The sequence below is a fragment of the Propithecus coquereli genome, unplaced genomic scaffold (genome assembly GCF_000956105.1).
Source record: "Propithecus coquereli isolate 6110/MARCELLA unplaced genomic scaffold, Pcoq_1.0 Scaffold210, whole genome shotgun sequence".
NCBI lineage: Eukaryota > Metazoa > Chordata > Mammalia > Primates > Indriidae > Propithecus > Propithecus coquereli.
In genome coordinates this window covers 5,972,211-5,988,746 of record NW_012146079.1, presented here as the reverse complement: position 1 = coordinate 5,988,746, position 16,536 = coordinate 5,972,211, and the positions used below count along the sequence as shown (strand labels likewise).

Sequence of the window (16,536 nt, the reverse complement as noted above, 5' to 3'; positions counted from 1 at the left end):
TGCAGAAGAGAAGGAAGGCCTCTCTGGGGGGGTCCTCTCCTCCAGAAAAAAGGCACTGACGGGGTGAATGCCCTAGAGCAAGGCGCCGGCCTATATACACACGGGGTTGACGGTACAGAGAAATTCAAAGCTAAATACAACTAAAGGGGAAAGCGTCCCCCTTCGGGGCCCAGGCTGCATCCAGGCTCCTTCAACCCAGTGGGACAGGAAGCTCAAAACGAAGTCAAAGCTTTACAGGAGAAACAGCGTCCAGCCTTTCAGTCTTAGTGTTCTGTGCAATTTTAAAAACCGACAAAATAAATATAACTTAAAAACTTCTTACATGACACTAAAGGCAAGTCTGGGAAAAGCAGTTGAGGAAGCTTCCAAGAATGCTAAGCAGTGCTGACCACCAAGAACCCCGGGGCCCAGGAGGACAGAGCAGGAGGGCCCAGCACCCACTCACCTGTGCACAGGTGCACAGGGCTTGTCCCAGCTCCTGGCACCTGCAGAGCCAGGGCCCAAGGAGCCCCTGCCAGGACCTGGGCCAGACAGGCATGGTCTTTTAGACAGCTAGGGCAGGGGTTCTGGAAGATTCCATTCCAGGATCCACCTATCCCACTCAAGACAAGGGGGGCGGGCCAGATGGCAGGACAAGGGGGTGAGTACAGAGTAAGTGTGGAAGAGGACAACTAGCATGGTAAATACAAAAAACAAACCCAAAAAAACCCTAAGTAATAGAAAACCCTAAAATGATGCCATTTTTTTTTTTACCACTTTCACATATATAACCCAAAGCAAAGTACTGGGGCCTCCTTTAATCAACAAATCATTTGCACATTAGCACATTGTTTGCAAACAACAGGTGCCTGCTTAAAGTGCTTGGAAAGTTTTGTTCTCTTAAGCAGGTTAAGCTGGTCCGTTACGTTTTGTTCGTATCATTGATTTGCTTTAGCAAATGTTTTTCACAGATGGAGTAACTGTTGACCAGTCCACAGTGGTAGAATTTCCACATCTGAATGAATGATGTCGCTCTCCTGCAAATCACTGAAGCACAGCCCACCAGGGTCCTTTCTAACCCCGAAGTGACTACAGCGCCGGAGACCCACAGCTGGCTCTGGCTCCCTGACGCCCCCATCCTGCCTGCCTTCCAGATCACGGGCTGTCACGAGGCCTCTCGGGCTCGGCTGGGGCGGGGGTGTGACCTTTAGCAAGTCAGCCCCCACAGGAGCTCACCACTGTTTTGAACAAGAGCCAGGAAGTTTGAGTGATTTCCTTTTTTAAAATCTGTACTTATACATCCTCATGCGTCTCAGCCTCCGCCCCCACCAACCGTCACTCAGGCACCCAGCACAAGAGGGAAACGTCCGTGTCCCGGGGGCAAGTCAACAGTTCCCCCAGACCCCGGGGGTGCCAGGGCGGGCAACCCAGGCAGCCCTCCCGCAGTGGCGGTCCCTCCAGGCGCACACACTTTGGTCCACATCATCTCCCTGTGTCCCTGCAGCAGCCCCCTGTGGCCTGGTGCCCAGCCAGAACCCCTCAACCCTCTGCACTCCCGAACCTGACAGCAAAGAAGGGGGTGGTGAGCCCCAAGGGGCCTGAGGACACAGCGCCAACGGCCACAGATCTGGGAGTTTTGTTCTTAAAAAGTCATGCAAAATGTTACATTCTTCTCCATAATACAGACTTTCTGGCTTTCAGTTAAAATAAGGCTCAAAAATGGTTCCCCACGAATCTCCAAGCAGCACAGAAGACTCCAGTGAGAGCGGCCTGACACACCCCTGGGGCCCCACCACACGCCCTGTAAGCTTCCCACACTACCTTAGAGAAACAGGGGTCTATGCCCTTTAGGTCATAAGATGTATTTCAGGGGAGAATTTTAAAAAATGATGCCAGTAAGCCAGAATCCTGCCTTCTCTCTGCCTGTCGCAGGCCCAAGCTACTCCCTCTTTCCTGAACACAGACTCTGGTCCCCGTGAAAGCCCCATGCATGCAGGCAGGCAACCCTACCAGCCCTCAGAAGGTAACAGGCAAGAGAAAGCATCGTGCCCCGGGACCAGAGTCCCAGAGATGCTGCAGGTTCTCTCCTCCCCCCGGTGGCATCCCTGGAGCTCAGCATGGCAGAGCGCACCCTCTGAATCCCCGGGCAGCAATCCTGGATGGAAGGATATAGCGAGCTCCTGCCTGTCCCCTCCTGGGAAGGTATCGATGAGAGAACACAGCCAGGTTGGCTTCTCCTGGCTCCCGGATCTGGCCCAAGGCTGCTGGGGGGTTTCCATGCAGGACGGGTGAGGGTCCTTGCTTTAGCAGCCCTAGAAAGGCCACCGTGGCAGCTCTGGAAGCCCCTGGAGCTCATTAGAAGGTACTTCACTCATGGACAGCATGTGGGTCCATAGTGGTTTTGTGCCCCAACTAGCAGAAAGCCGGGTGTCTCGGCCAGGCACCAGGAACCCGGCCCCAGGCTGGGCTGTCTGCTCCGGAGGCCCCGGCACAACTGGGCCGCTTCTGGCGGCAGCGCTAAAGGCACCAGCCGCCAGGGGGCAGCAGGCCCCCACGGGTAGTCCGCCCGGGCCGGCACTGCCTAGGGGGTTCCCAGAGCTGGCAGGGTCCCCTTGGCAGCCAGGGAGCTCTTCCAGCTCTAACCTAGGTCTGGGTATTTCTCTTCTAGCAGGTGATTCTATTTACAAAGAGCAGGGGAAAGGCCACCTCCAAGCCCTAACATTAGGAAAATGACTAGAAAACCTCATCTCCTGTTCTACAAAGTGTCTTGTAGTGCAGTTCGGGAGGGTCAGTTCCGGGGCTTGGGCCCAGGCAGAAGTGAAGGAAAAATTCAGAAGGAGAAGGAAGCAAAAGGGAGAACAAGAGGCCCCGGGGCAGGCCAGGGTGGGCGCGGGCGGCCTTAGGTGAGCGGGGCACCCCGGGACATCTCCGTCAGGATGTCGATGAGGTTGTTCAGCCCCGAGAGGTAGCCATCCTCCCGGTTCCCTTCCTGCCAGGGGACGTCGTGCTGCAGGGTCTGGCCCTCGGGCAGGGGCGTGGTCTTCCCGAAGTCGATCATCCACACCTTGGCCTGCTCCTTCTTGTCATGGATGAAGAGGAGGGAGCTGCCAATGACCTGCAGGTGGGCAGGGCGATGAGGAGGGGGTGGGCTGGAGACCCCTGCCCTGCCCCCGCACTGCACCCTGGCCCCCAAGGAGACTTGGACAGGCCTGTGGCCAGGGTGAGCCCGAGAGAGGTCTGCTCAGGCCAAGTCGCCCCTCCGGAGCCACCAGTTCTGTTCCTTGTTGTCAGCTGGGCCAGCCCACAGGGGCAGAGGACATCAGACTCTGGGAACGGTGACCACCCTTCCGTGTGTGCAGCGGCAGGGAGGAAGTCCGGGATGGCAGACACCCCTTCAGCTGAACACTTTCCGCTGTTCCTAGACCGCAGCCAAACCTGCGCCTTCCCCAGCAGCCTGCAGGCGCTCTGTCCTGCAGAGAGGAGGAGGAGGGCTGCGCGGAGGCAGGCTCTGGCCAGCTGCACGAAGACCCTTTGTCAGGCTGGAAACACACAGGCCCCAGGAGGTGCCAAGGGTCTGGGGGCCAAAGGGCTGGACCAAACCCCCTGCTGAGGGCAGAGTGCAGCCGAGTCTGCCTTCCGGGTGTCCCTTCCCCTCCTCACAGCCATCCTGTCCAGACGGAGAGACAGGTGTACCTGGCCGAGGGGCAGGTGAGGAACGCAAACCACAGGCAAGGTCAGCCGTCCGCCTGGGGAGGGGCCGGCAGTATAGTTAGCACGAAGGCGCACCACCTGCCAGGTGCCTGGACAGCCTGTTGCGTTCCTCCTGCTACATCTGCCCTTCTCTGGGGGCTCGGGCCGAAGCTCCACACGAGAGCTCCCTCCACACGAGAGCCCTCAAGAGGCCGCTGTCCTGAAAGAGCCGCCAGGCTGCAGACAGCCTAGGCACGAGACGCTGCCTCAAACCGCCCACCCATGGCGTTAGCGGCTCCTGGGGCATGTGGGTGCCAAGAGGGCTGCTCTGTGTGTGTGCAATGGCTGAGTGTGTAACTGGGCGTGCACATGGAAAAGTATATACGTTTGTGTGTGGATATACGCATGTGTGAGTATATGTTTGATTTGTGAGTGCGTACGTGTTAGTGTGTGTGCATGCATGTGGTGTATGTGTGATTTGTGAGTACACGTGTGAGAATGTGCGCCTACTTGTGTGTGTGCATGTGTGATTCGTGAGTGCATGCGTGAATGTACGTGTGTGTGCTTGTGCGCAGGGCTGGGGGCCCTAAACTCCCCGTGTCAGGGTCTCATAAACCCCTCCAGGGAACCTGCTGACAGTTCCCGGAGCCTCTCTCCAGTGCCTCAACTTCCCTTCTGCTGCCCACTGCCCCCGCAGACCAATGTCTGCAAAGGCGGGAGCAGGTGGAAGGTTGCAGACCTGCCTGCCCTCCTCAGGGTCTCATCTGAAGACCTAGCAATGGCGGCGGGGGTTACCCAGCTCCTCTAGCAGCTACGAGAGTTCCTGCCCTACAATGCTCGGGGTGAGTGGGACAGACGTCCTGCCTCTGCCGCCCAGAACAGACAAGGCTCAGGAGCTGGGAGGGGAGGGAGAAGCAAGGGGGCCACGGCTACAGACCTCAGCAGGACAGCCTGTGCGGCCAGCCCAGGGACCCTGACACAGCCGAATTAAGATGTGGTCCCCCACACAGCGAGGGAGCTGACCCCAGTGGCCTGTCTCAGGTGTCTGGGGCATGCACAGCTCTATGCCCAGAGGGCCGAAGCCCAGCATCTACCTCGTGGCACTTGAAGAAGGGAGAGACTTCTAGGGTGGTCCGAATAGCCTTCAGCCGGTCCCGGTAAGCGATCTGGGAACAGAAAGATGACAAGAATATTGAACACTGCTAGGGGAACGTGTGGAGCTCAAGCCCCATCCAGCTCGTCAGAGTCACTGACCATAGCAGTGGGAGCGTCCCTACACCAGCTCACTTACTCCAACTGCCTTATCTGCAAGCGAAGAAGCTGTAGCCCAGAGGAGGAGGTACCACCGGACTACAGGTCCCACCTTTCTCTATTCCACTGCCCTGTTAACAGGAGGCTCAGGGAAGGAGAGTTCCAGAACATCAGAGCTAGGGGCTCCTCCCTTGAGGGTGAGGGTTCAGTCTGCCCTGAATGCCAGCAGTCTGGAGGCAGCATCCTGAGAGCTGGGTTGCCACAGTGTCTTCCTGAACACAAACCTCAGTGCCCTTGACTTTTGAAAGGACAGACTAAGTGGGACGACCACGAACATCTCTGCTAGTGTCCTCTCCACAGAGCCCTGCAAACTCAGGTGACCTGTGCTGGCCTTGGGGGTACCCTGTCCTCCCCAGGGTCCAGCTCTGTGTGTCTCAAGCCCAAGAGACACAGACAGGCACATGGGGTTCCTCAGTGTCCATCTGAACAGCAGTGACAGCTGGCAGAGCCGGTCGGGCAGTGCCCTGGGGTGCTTAGCACCAGGAATGAACCCCTCTTGGTGCCGGCACAGGAAACACTCTGTGACAGGCACTGCCAAGGGGCTGAAACCCTACCCTGCAGGTGACCCGGCTTGGGCCAGGGGAGAGTCGGCATTCCTTGGGCCTACAGCCTCAGAGCTCGCCAGGGGCAAGGGAAGCCTCCCTGGCCCACAAAGGAGGGAGGGGGACCTGCCAGTTCCAGCGACACTGGGTCTCCATGGGGAAAATGCCATCCGGGCCTCTCCTTCCTTGTGCTGCAGCACTGGGGCCTGCTCAGAGGTGCCTCTCGTGGGGGCTCCAGGGTCCACGTCCCAGGTGTACCTGGATCTCTGACTATCACAGGGAACCTTGCACTGGGGGTGCAGTGGTGTAACACACCCCAACTCAGCCGGGAGGGTCAGCGCTCGGATCCCAGTGGGCAGAGCCTCTGTCCCAGCCTGCCAGCTCTGCGGCAGCACGCGGAGGCAGTCACTGCGCCATGAACTTGTGCTACCCACAACCCCAGGCTCAGAAAGAGCAGGCCAGTTCTCGTGGGGGGGGCACACCTCCCTCACTCGGCCTCACGGCCTGTAAGGCCTGGCCCGGCCTGGAGGCATCAGGGCGCATGGGGACCAGCAGGCTGCTGGCTGCAGCGGGTAGGGACCCCACAGCTCACCTGGCCTCTGTGCCAGGCAGACTGGGGTGTGCACCCCGGCTCTGCCCTTTCCTAGCTCTGTCCCTGACAGTTCAGTTTCCTCATCTGCAAAATAGGGACAAGAAGGTCTACCCACACCAGAGGGCCGCCATGGAGATTTGCTGAGCACTTAGCCGGCAAGCAGCAGGTACGGAAGAAATTTAGCCATCATCACTCTCTTGAGGGCATGGAAAATGTTTTCTGAAGCTGTGAGGTGGGCGGCTAAGGGAGAGCAGTGAGTGTTTACTCAGCTTCCCTGCGTCCCTCCCGAATGCTGGGGACAACCACATCACCTTCACCTTCCAAGCGAAAGTCTGGGCCAGGGCTTGCTGCGTGGGCAGCGTGGCTCCCGCTGTCACGGTGAGGCGCAGGCTAGGGCCAGGCCACGACCTCCAGGGCGGGCACAGTGACCCCTCTCTGGCCGGCCCAGAGACTCTTCCCGGAGGCGCCCTGACTCACCAGGATGTTACGGTTTCCTTTAGTGAACTCTCGGAAGGCCTCGGTGACCTGCTCCCTCGTTTTGGTCTTCTTGAAGTCCCGGTTCACGGAGCCGTCTTCTTTCTGAAAGGGAGAACGGCGCCAGCCCCAGACAGAGTCAGCAGAGGACCTGCGGGCAGGGACCGTGCCCAGCACCTAACAGCCACGGAGCGGGTGAGCCCTGCGCTGACACCTGAGCCGCTCTCAGGGCCGGCGGCTGTCAGGTGCCTACCTACGGTGCAAGGAGCCAAGTGGGCACAGCAGGGGAAGCCTGTCCTGTGCCCTGACTGGGGAGAACACAGAGGGTGGTGACGGCAACCAAGGCAGAGTGACCAGTGCTAGGGGAGGCCTGCAGGTGCGAGGGGCATCTGGGCCCAGGCTGGAGGAGCACGGTAGAGAGCTGGCCCTGCCCCCAGAGGCCACGGCTTCCCACCAGGGGGGCCCAGCCCCTGGAACCGGTGCCTGAAAGTCCCTGCTGTCCAGGGGCTCCCTCCCTGGGGTTCCCTCGGCACAGACAGGAGAGAAGTGCTCCCCACCCCAAGCTCAGCTCAGCTGTCTTTATAATCTAAGATCTCTTATCACAGGTGCCCTGGAAACAGCGGTCTCATACCGCTCCCTCCCCACCCCCCAAATCTCTGCCGTTCCTACAGCCGGATGACGGAGACCAGGAGCACATTCTGCTCAGAGGGCTAGCAGAGGGAAGGTGGATGGTTTGAGCAGACACAGAAGGAAAGCCAGTGTTAAGAGAAGGAGGAGGACATAATTTGTACCCACTCTGAGGGCAGGATGCAAAAGAGAAGGAAGGCTGGTTTCGAAAGGCAAGGAAGGGGCGAATGGCTTTCTCAGCCCAGAGCTTGCAAAGCGGCTGTTCTGGGGGAAAGTGAGATCTTTCCCCCACATGCCACCACAGCGAGACACTGGCCACCACAGAAACCTCCATCTAAATGCCATCTGAAAAGAGGCTGAAGGGGACCCTCTCATTGGGACTCTCGGCCACCCAACCCTGCCTCTGGGACTAGACTCCGAAGACAACGTGGGCCAAGAATGGACAGAGAATGGGAGACCCAAAACCCTGCAGGGACTGCCACCTGCTCTGGAGGATGGCTACTTGGGACCCCGCGGGGCCTCTCCTCCCTGGCCCGCGTGTGCTGCCTGCCCTGTGTGCAGGCTGCGGGCAGGATGAGCCGGCTCCGGACGGGCATCCCACAAGCTGGCTCCCACCTGGCCTCCTCAGCGTGGGGCACAGTCTGGGCTGAGTGCAGAGACCTCAGCAGAGGGCTGGCGGCTGGGCAGGGCTAGACCTGCTCCGAGGTCTGAGCCCCCTGCGCGGCCATCGTGCCAGCACCCCAGACTGCCATCTCCAAATGTCTCCCTGGGGCTGGGTGCCCCACCTTGGGCCTGTGCAGGGGAAGCTTACAGCTTCTGAAGGGCCCTAAGAGCAGCCAGGACTCCGGGGGTAAACGCTGGTGGGGCCCAAGGCCCCCATCGCTCCACCACCAGGGAGCCAGGCACCCTCGGTGGCACCTTGAGGGGCTCACCTTGATGCCCTCGATCCTGAACCCCAGGGTGGCTGTGGAGCTGATGGTCTCCCGCCACTGCATGTACCGCGGCTTGGTCACAGCCCGCTGGGCTTTCTCCTCTTCCGTCGGGGCCTCGGGGTCCACCTCGATCATCTTCTGGTACATGTCCTTCCGCAGGCTGGGCTTCTTCCGGGCCTTAGTGAGCTCCTCCTCCAGGTAGGTCCTGGGTGGAGGTGAGCTAACTTCAGGGCCGCGGCTGGGCCACCGCCCCCCCGGCAGCCCCTTTCCCGCCTGGTGGGTGAAGGTTCTGCGCATGCCGTGCCTGGCGCCAGGGCGGCAGTCAGCCCGCGGCCCCCCGCGTTGAGGCATGTTCACTCAGGCTGGGCGGCACGCTGTGCCCGCCTGGCGCTGGCTCTTGGATCCGAGAGAAAAATGGCAGCCTCACCGAGCACCGGTATTCCAGGGCTGCTCGGGAGGCCTGCAAAGCCCAGGGAGCTCCTCCTAGGGACAGCCCCACACGGGCCAGCAGAGGAAGGACGGACACAGGCCACCTTGGTGGCTTGTCCTGCTCAGGGCCCCTTCCATACAGCGCGGCCTTCCAAAGCCAGCACTGGTCTCGCGTGGAGAACTCATTCTGTCCTCCCCGCCCCCGGCCCTCTCAGGCAGCCCGAAGGCTGCGCCTGCCCTTCCACGTCTCTGGCTCTTTCTAAGGAGGGGAAATCTTGAGCACGAAGGGCAGGCCAGAAGGTGGCCTTGGAGGGGCACAGTGGGGATGGAGAAGCCCGTGATGGGGAGGGAAAGACGAGGGCTCTTTAGCCTCTGCCCTCCCCGACACACGCCTGGCTCATGCTGCCCCACCGACGCCAGCCCCAAAGCCTGAGAAAACACCTCCGCCTGAACAGTCAGGGCCCTGCCCTCTGCATGCAGTTCCAGCTGATCTGTCGGGGACCACCTAGACACTGGGGGAGGTGACAGGGGCAGGGACAGTACAGGACTTGAGCAGCCCGAGGCTGAATCACTGACCCTGGGCTGCCGGGACACACCCCCACCCCAGCACACATCCCCAGGCTTGCACGGGGCTGCCCCTGCGGCCATCTCCACACTGGAGGGGGGTGAGTCACCCCGCCCCTCTTTCCTGCTAACTTTTAAAGCCTTCCTTCCCCTCACAACGGCTCAGATCCTGCCCACGGCCCTTCAGGAGACAGAAATCAGCAGTGTCAGTCACAAGGTGGGGAAGTTTGCTCCTCTCTGCCCCTGCGTGGGCGGGAGCTGCCCACAGAGCCCCGCCTGCCCTGCACGTGGTCCGTCCTCCCCATCTCTCTCCCACGCCTGCTCCAGCCCTTCCCACCACACCTTCTCTAAGCTGCTGGTTTGGGACCCAGAACAGACTGAACAAAAACTCAGCACGCCTTAAAAACGATAGGTTTTCAGAAACTACTGTATCCATCAGTATTTGCACTGAAAGAAATAGGAAGAAAAACCCAAATCCTTTGGGTACGAAGCTAGGCCTGGCTGGGACCTTCCAGGAGGCAACGAGCACTGTAAGGGGAGGTCAATAGCTTTTGGTCAGGCACTTGCATGCACACACATGCACGCACATACACATGCACTCACATGCAAGAATGCACACGGGTATATACGTGCACACACCACCACTGTGCACGCAGAGCTAGTCAGTGATGACGGGAGGGATGGAGCGTGTGGACCTGTGTGTGCCGCTGGGGAGGGTGGGTGGCTGCACTTCTGCAAAGAGCTCCAGCGGCTCCTTAAACAGGAAGCAGACCTCAACGTCAAACCCCTTTTCTCATGGGCCTTTCTGTAAAGAGGGCCCCTGCAGCTCAATGTGGGCAGAGCCACTCCCCCGCAGGAGAGGAGAGGGGCTGGGGCAGGATGCCCGCAGGGCTGCCAGCTGGATGGATGGTGGGGCTAGAGGTACATGGGGAGGTGACCCTCTTGCCCCTGCCCCCCACTGCTGTGCCCGCCCCAGTGGGACAGTCAAAGCTCCATCCCACGCAGGGGCACTGGGAGGGGAGGTGACTCACGACTGGGTGAGGGGCGTGCCCCTCTCAGGAAGGCAGCAAGCCCGTGGGGAGCCAACTGGTGGCAGACCAAGGCCACCAACAGCTTCTACAGGGCAGAGGTGCTGGAAAGGGACTAGCCTCCCCTCCCCAGGCCCCTGGGCCCGATGTCAGCAAGACACTGCTGGCACGCCGTGGCAAGTCACACATCTAAGAATGCTCCCAGAGCCACATGAGTACATGTCCCCGCAGAACCAGGGTCCCAAGAAGCCCCTAGTTGGAGACGCTACCAGCACCAGCATCACCTCTTGAGTGCCACCCCCCATCCCCACCACAGCCAATGCTGTGTTTGCTTACTGGCCCTTCCACTTCTCTGGGACACATCTCAACTCCTTATGCATTTGGGCTCAGTGTTGGGGGTGGCTCTGGGCTCTGGCCTCCTTCCTCTGACACAGACAGGCCACATTCTGGGGGTGGCCTAGGATGGCTGGTCTCAGGAGAGGCTCTGAGGCTAAGGGTTCTGGATTAATGCGTTTGGGAGAAGGCCACAGTCCACGGCCCAAATGGAACTGGCCCGGCACACTAGAGAGACCCCGTGGAAGCTGGGTCCCACACTGCCTTCTTGGGCAGCGCCGGGCTGTGGCCAAGGGCCTGGTTTGCTGTCGAGCAGGCCTGGTGCAGATCTGCACCATGTCGCTGCCTGGCTGGGGGGCCCTATGAGTCACCGAACCTCTGGGTGTCAGAACCCCCCTGCTCAAACCAGACCATGATCCAACTCCCAGGGTGGCGTGAGAATGCACCGGCGTAAATGATGCAAGCATCTACCGCAGTACTTGCAGCAAGGAGGGTCCAAGACTCGTGTGCAGGGAAGGTGTGGCTGCATGGGCCAGTTCTGCGGAGACCTCCCTCCACACCTACTCCTCTCTCATTCCACCCCCTCCGACTCCAGGCCCCTGCCAGGACTGGGCAAAACATGTCCCAGCCTTGCTGGTCACTGTCGGTCTTTCTGGAGAGCCCTAGGGTGCAATGATAGGGAAGTTGCCAGAGTCTATGGTATGAAGGGCAGCCCCGGGGTGGAGGTGGGGTGGCCCCAGCAGCCTGGGGAGCAGGCAGGTTCCTGGACAGTGTGTCCTTGGGGTCGCTGACTTCCAAAAATGACTGGCCACACATTCTTCACACGGGGTGCAAGTTTTTTGGCCACAGTGTGAGTGAATACCAATTGGAACATTTTCCGGTGTTCATGCTGTGACCTGCACCCCTCCCTGCAGGCAAGCTGAGTCCTGCTGTGGTTTGGCTTGGAAGGAAGGGCCATGCCTCCCCAAGAGGGCACACACTGGGGTGCCTGGGTAGGGTCTTCCAGGGTCAGAAATCAGACTCTGGGGAAAAGTGATGGAGGCTGAATGGATGGTCTGTCTCCTCCCTTCTCCACCCCAGCCTCCTGTGTGCTAAAAATAGTGAGGGCCTTAGATGTGCAAGAGCAAACAGTGGGGCCTATACCTCCCCCTCCCCCTCCGCCTCCCGGCCCTGGGGGCAACTGCAGGGAACACAGCCTCAGCCAGCAGGGCTCCCAGGAGGGGCCAGGAGGAAAGGAAAAAACACCAGTCAGCTTGGCCCACTCCTCTCCTGGGCCCCCCCCCCCACACACACACAACCCTCTTTCTCAATCTCCTCTTATAAGAAATAAACCGCTCAAACCCCTCAAAGCAGACACAGGCTTCAGCTCTGAGCACCGTGTCCCCATGCCTGGCGTCCCAGGCGAGCCGTGCAAGGTGCCCTGGAGGACCCGCGTCTGGCCGTCCGGCCAGGGCCAGGCTCTCCACGTGGCCCAGCACGCGGGATCCTGCATGGCTGACAGCCTCAGACAGACTCACCAACCTTTCCCCACAGGGGAGGGAGAAGGGGCCGTGTGGGTGACCCAGGGTGAAGGGCCTCAGCTTGCGAGGGGAGGAGAAAACCCCGTAGCCAAAACAGGGACCCAGAGCTCAGGGTGGCCACCCAGCCCCCTCCAGAGTCTCCCCTTCCCTCCGGGGTCCTTTCCAGCCTTGTCTCTCTGGGCACAGTGGGGGTGAGCCTGAGCCCCGCAGGCAGGACCCCGGGCCGGTGGCCAATCCTGCACACAGGCCTCCGCCAGGCCCTGTGGCGCCCTGCCGCTGGCAGGGGCCACCCGTAGGCCCAGTCTGCCATGTCGGTCTCTTGAGCACCTGAGCTCCCTCCTCAGTTTACCCTTAGGCAGGTACAGGTGTGTCTGGCAAATCAACATGCTCTACTAGCAGCTCTCTCGTCCCACTCCCAGCCCTGAGGTAATGAGAAGACTTCAGCTCGGAGCCTCACCCCAGCAGGAAGTCACCCTCCTGCCACCTCCCTACCTGGTGTCCCCCCAGCCCCCAGCAATCCCACCTGACCCGGGGGCAGTTCTCTCCTCCCTTTCTGGGGAGGCTCAGGACCCAGCCAGGGCCCCCCTTCCTGGCCTCGCCAGCCCTCGGCTCCTGCCTCACCCCAGCTCGCCAGAGAAGGGTAGGGGCCGTCACGGGCAAAGCCAGGGTCCCTGCACCCTCCGCACATAAGGAAGATGCCCGGGGACGGAGTGGGCCCTCATTGGTCAAACAGCCCGCACGGCTCACACTGGCGCCCACAAGGCCTCCGGGAAGCCCCGTGCGCTCCCTGCTGTCCGCAGCGTGGCCAGGCCTGGGCGGAGGCAAGCGTGTGGGATGCGGGAGACCGGCTCACCTGACGCCCATCTTGCAGTCCATCACGCAAGGCGAGTCGAAGTCGGCCAGCAAGTCGTCCATCTGGTTGTAGCGCTCCCCGTCCTTCACCACGTCCCCGTGGTAAGCAGGCACGAAGGGCCTCAGCACGTCCGCCATCAGCCGGTCCAGGCAGCGCTGCTCCGACTCGCAGTGCTTCTTCAGGATCCTGCCGTTGGCGGCCGCCTTGAAACTCCCTGCAGAGCAAGCGGAGAAGGCCCTGTGTCCCGAGCCGCGGCCGGCGGGCAAAGGTGCCCTCCCCTGGAGGTGCCTGGGTCCCCGGGGGAGGCTGCGCTCTGGGGCTGGCTACACCTGGGGCTGAAGGACAGTCCGAGTTTCCGCTGTGGACCAAGCACTTTAAGGGGATTGGGTTCAAGTCCCAGTGCCCCTACTCACTGACTGCAACCCCAGGCTGGTCCCCCAGCTTCCCTAACCCCAGACTCCTCATCTCAAGATGGAGGAACACCAGTGCTCACTGCCGAGGCTCACAGGGCCATGGGACAGATCTGAGCGCCAAACCTGCTCGCGCCTTGGTATTACTATGGCAACCCCACCTCCATCACCAACCCGCTTCTCAGGCTGTCCCTGGCCTCAGTTGAGAAGCCCTGATGGGACGGGATTCAGAGCCAAGACTGGGGAGATGAGTGGGCTGAGCAGTGGGGGTCCAAGGCCCAGACCACGTGGGCGGTGCTCTTTCTGAGCCAGACCCTCAGGTAGGTATTTACAGAGTGTGTCCCCTTCCTATATGTGGTCAGGGGTAACAAAGAAACACTGGAGCCTGAGCTAGCCTGGACAGAGCCCACAGGCCACTGAAGTGTCCAGCGGATGGTGCATCCAAAGGGCCCCATGTGTGGGCCCGGATGACTCTGGGGCCTTGGCTCCGGGTGTTCCTCCTGCCCTGTCACTGCTGGGCCAACTGGAGACCACACCCTGACCCAGCTCCTAGACACCTTGCAGCCTGCACCTGCACATGGTCCTGCGGCCGCTGGTGACCTGCCTGCATCTTCCACCAGCCACAGAGTCCTTCGAGGCAGAGACTATGTCTCCATTAACATTGTAGCCCCTAGGACCGTGGCGATGCAGGCACATAGTCGGCACTCAGTGAAGCAGTTAGCTTTGCCTCTTTGTCTGGGGTGACAAATGGTGGGCAAGCTATAAGGACTGATGGCTTCATCTGTCTTGCTGAGTAAAATTGGAGGGAGAAAGAAGGAGACTGGAAGAGACAGGGATTGGGGGAGGCACGTGTGCTTTGGGGTAAGAGGGCGAGAGAGAGGGCAGTTGTCCGTGTTCATTCACAAGGCAGTGTTAAGGCCACATCTTGCAAGTGTGGCTGCAATTTCAGGCCCCTCTCTCGGAGAGAACGGCGCTGGGTACTGTCACCCCCAGGACAGAGAGTCAGGCCCCGCCCACCTCCCACCCCGCGTCTGCTGGGTGGCTCATCGGTCCGGGGGGGAGCTGCGTCTACCTGCATGTCCTGCCAGCTGGATCCAGGGGTACTTCTTCTTGAAGGACATGACAAAGGGAGACCAGTGCACCATGTTTTTTATTTTCCTCCATGATTTGCTCTAGAAACAAGTAAACAAAAAGCTCTACATTAGAAAGACGACCTCTACTTTCCAGTTAGGATGGATTCAAAGCAAAGGCACTCACTGCCTGTGGCCACGACATGAGAAAGGCCATGCCTATGGCACAGGTGCTCTTGGTGGGCTCCGAGGACCTTGCTGCCGCCACCCACGCAACGCACAGTCGGCAGTGGCTTTGCCCCATTTCACAAACAGGCTGAGCAAAATGCTCAGAGGACCTTCCCTCCCTCGTCCCAGGAGCAACGGCCCCTCCGTGGAAGGCCGGAGAGAGCCACTACCAATCACGCAGCTGCGACGAGTCACTGCACGTTTTATTTGTAGATGTGGTGGCAACAGAGGCACCTCTTGCCTGAGAGTGGTTTGAGGAGAGACTTCAAAGGAGCCCCAAGGACAGCACCCCACCCCTGGCTTCAGCGTACACAGCGCTCTCCTCCTCACTGCACTTCCGCCTCCCGGGATGTCTGTCGAGTGAAAACAGCCAGCCGTCTGTGTGCGTGTGTGTGCACGCGTGTGCATGTGCACGCCCGTGTGTGTTTGGAGAGTACAGGGTCTGTGGGCAGAAAGCACCTTCTTGTTTTATTTTCTCAGCAAGCAAGTGAGGCAGTCACTACTTTTAATATTTCCACTGGGTAGAGCCTGGGTCCCAAAGAGCGAGTGATAAAGCTGAGATTTAAACTCTCGTCTATACAACTACTCACAACACACACACACGCAGAATCCTTTTCTTCCTCGGCAAGAAACATTTCTTCAGAAAAACAATATCCTTAAGTTAACTTTAATAAGAACAGGCTGTGGAGATGGAAGATCGAGTGTCCCCCAGAACACCCGGCCCTGAAGGAAGGGACGAGACCCTGAATTCCTGAGAAAGTGGACCCCTGACCAGCAAAACCACAGGGGCAGAAGCCACAGGGCTCCAAGTGGGGGAGACGGCAGCGCCTGGGGATTCTGCAGACAAGGAAGATGAGGGTGGTCCTGGCGGACAGGGGACACCCTGGACGTGCGGCTTCCCACTCCCTACCCCAGAGTGCCCAGCCCAGCCCCCGGGAGAGAGTGGAGGCTGCTGGGCGCCAAGGTGAAATCAAGGTGAACTTAGCTTCCTTTGTGTTTTCTCTCTTTGCTGAGGCTCACTCCTCTGCCATCAGGTTTCCAAGTTCAAAATCTATTTAAGGAGAGGAATTCTTCCTTACTAAACCTGGCAATTTTTATCCCCATTCCAGAAATCCTCACCCTACCACCGCCAAGACCAATTCTATTCTTAAGAGAGGGCAGAGCCCCAGGAGGCCATGTGACAAAAGGGCCGGGCCTTTACCGACAAGGGTGTTTTCCCAGATCCTTCCGATGGAGATCACCAAAGAAGGCGAGGGCAGCGGAGGCATTTTTATCTAAGCACCCACAGGCTGCACGCTCGGGCGCACAATGCAGAGGGCAACAATGGAGAAGCCCAATCACATAAGACCAGCCGAGCAGTGGCTTGTGGGGAGCCATCGGGCAGGTCCAGAGGGACAGTGCACAGCCGCTCAGCACCTGCAGGTCACATCCCTGCAACAGAGCTCAGAGCAGGGGAGGGTCTGACAGGTGGCAGAGGCCAGAGTGGCCTCAGTCCAGTGCTCAGCCCATCCCACGTCACTGCCCCACAGGGAACAACTGATGCCACACTGCCCTTCTTCACACCCTTCGGGGCCTCAGATTCCTCTGTCCAGTGAGGGGCGGACAGCTGGTCCACCAGGCTCCTGGGGCTGATGGACACTCTAGGACTCTGTAAAACAACCTTCCCTCATCCCAACAGCAACGGACTCCCCAAGCAAGACTAGAGAGGCCTCCCTCACCCGGCTGCAGTGTGTCAGCTCACACCGTGCGTGCGGGTGCGGTGGCAAACCCGCACCAGCGCGGGGAGGTCCCAGGAACCTGCAGGGTGGGCAAGGACTGCGCACTGCTGGGAAGGAGCTCATGGAGGCTGCACCCAACAGAGGCAGTTTGGGGACAGACTCAAGAGAGGGCGAGGAGACAACAGCAGGCCAGGGGCCTATGCGCACAGGCCCAGGCCCTGGGACTTGGAGCAGTT

The 16,536-nt window shown here is 59.9% G+C and overlaps 1 protein-coding gene across 1 annotated transcript; it reads right to left on the bottom strand.

Annotated features, from left to right (window-relative positions):
• Positions 1-880: 880 nt before the first annotated feature.
• LOC105810373 (inositol-trisphosphate 3-kinase B) lies at positions 881-14,571 on the bottom strand. The gene is made up of 7 exons (XM_012644343.1): positions 14,542-14,571; positions 14,357-14,456; positions 12,875-13,088; positions 8,148-8,352; positions 6,592-6,693; positions 4,764-4,835; positions 881-3,094 (listed from the first exon to the last, which is right to left on the bottom strand). The coding sequence occupies exons 1-7, from the start codon at positions 14,569-14,571 to the stop codon at positions 2,879-2,881; spliced, it is 939 nt and encodes a 312-aa protein (XP_012499797.1). The 3' UTR covers positions 881-2,878.
• Between the last annotated feature and the right edge of the window lie 1,965 nt (positions 14,572-16,536).

What these genes read in the sequence shown, in the direction of transcription:
- LOC105810373 (XM_012644343.1), bottom strand. Translation starts at nt 14,571, where the DNA reads ATGGCCTTTCTCATGTCGTGGCCACAGGCA. An exon ending in TCATGTCGTGGCCACAGGCA is followed by an intron (nt 14,457 to 14,541) that starts GTGAGTGCCTTT and finishes ACTTGTTTCTAG; the next exon opens with AGCAAATCATGGAGGAAAAT. An exon ending in GACTGCAAGATGGGCGTCAG is followed by an intron (nt 8,353 to 12,874) that starts GTGAGCCGGTCT and finishes ACCTCCACCCAG; the next exon opens with GACCTACCTGGAGGAGGAGC.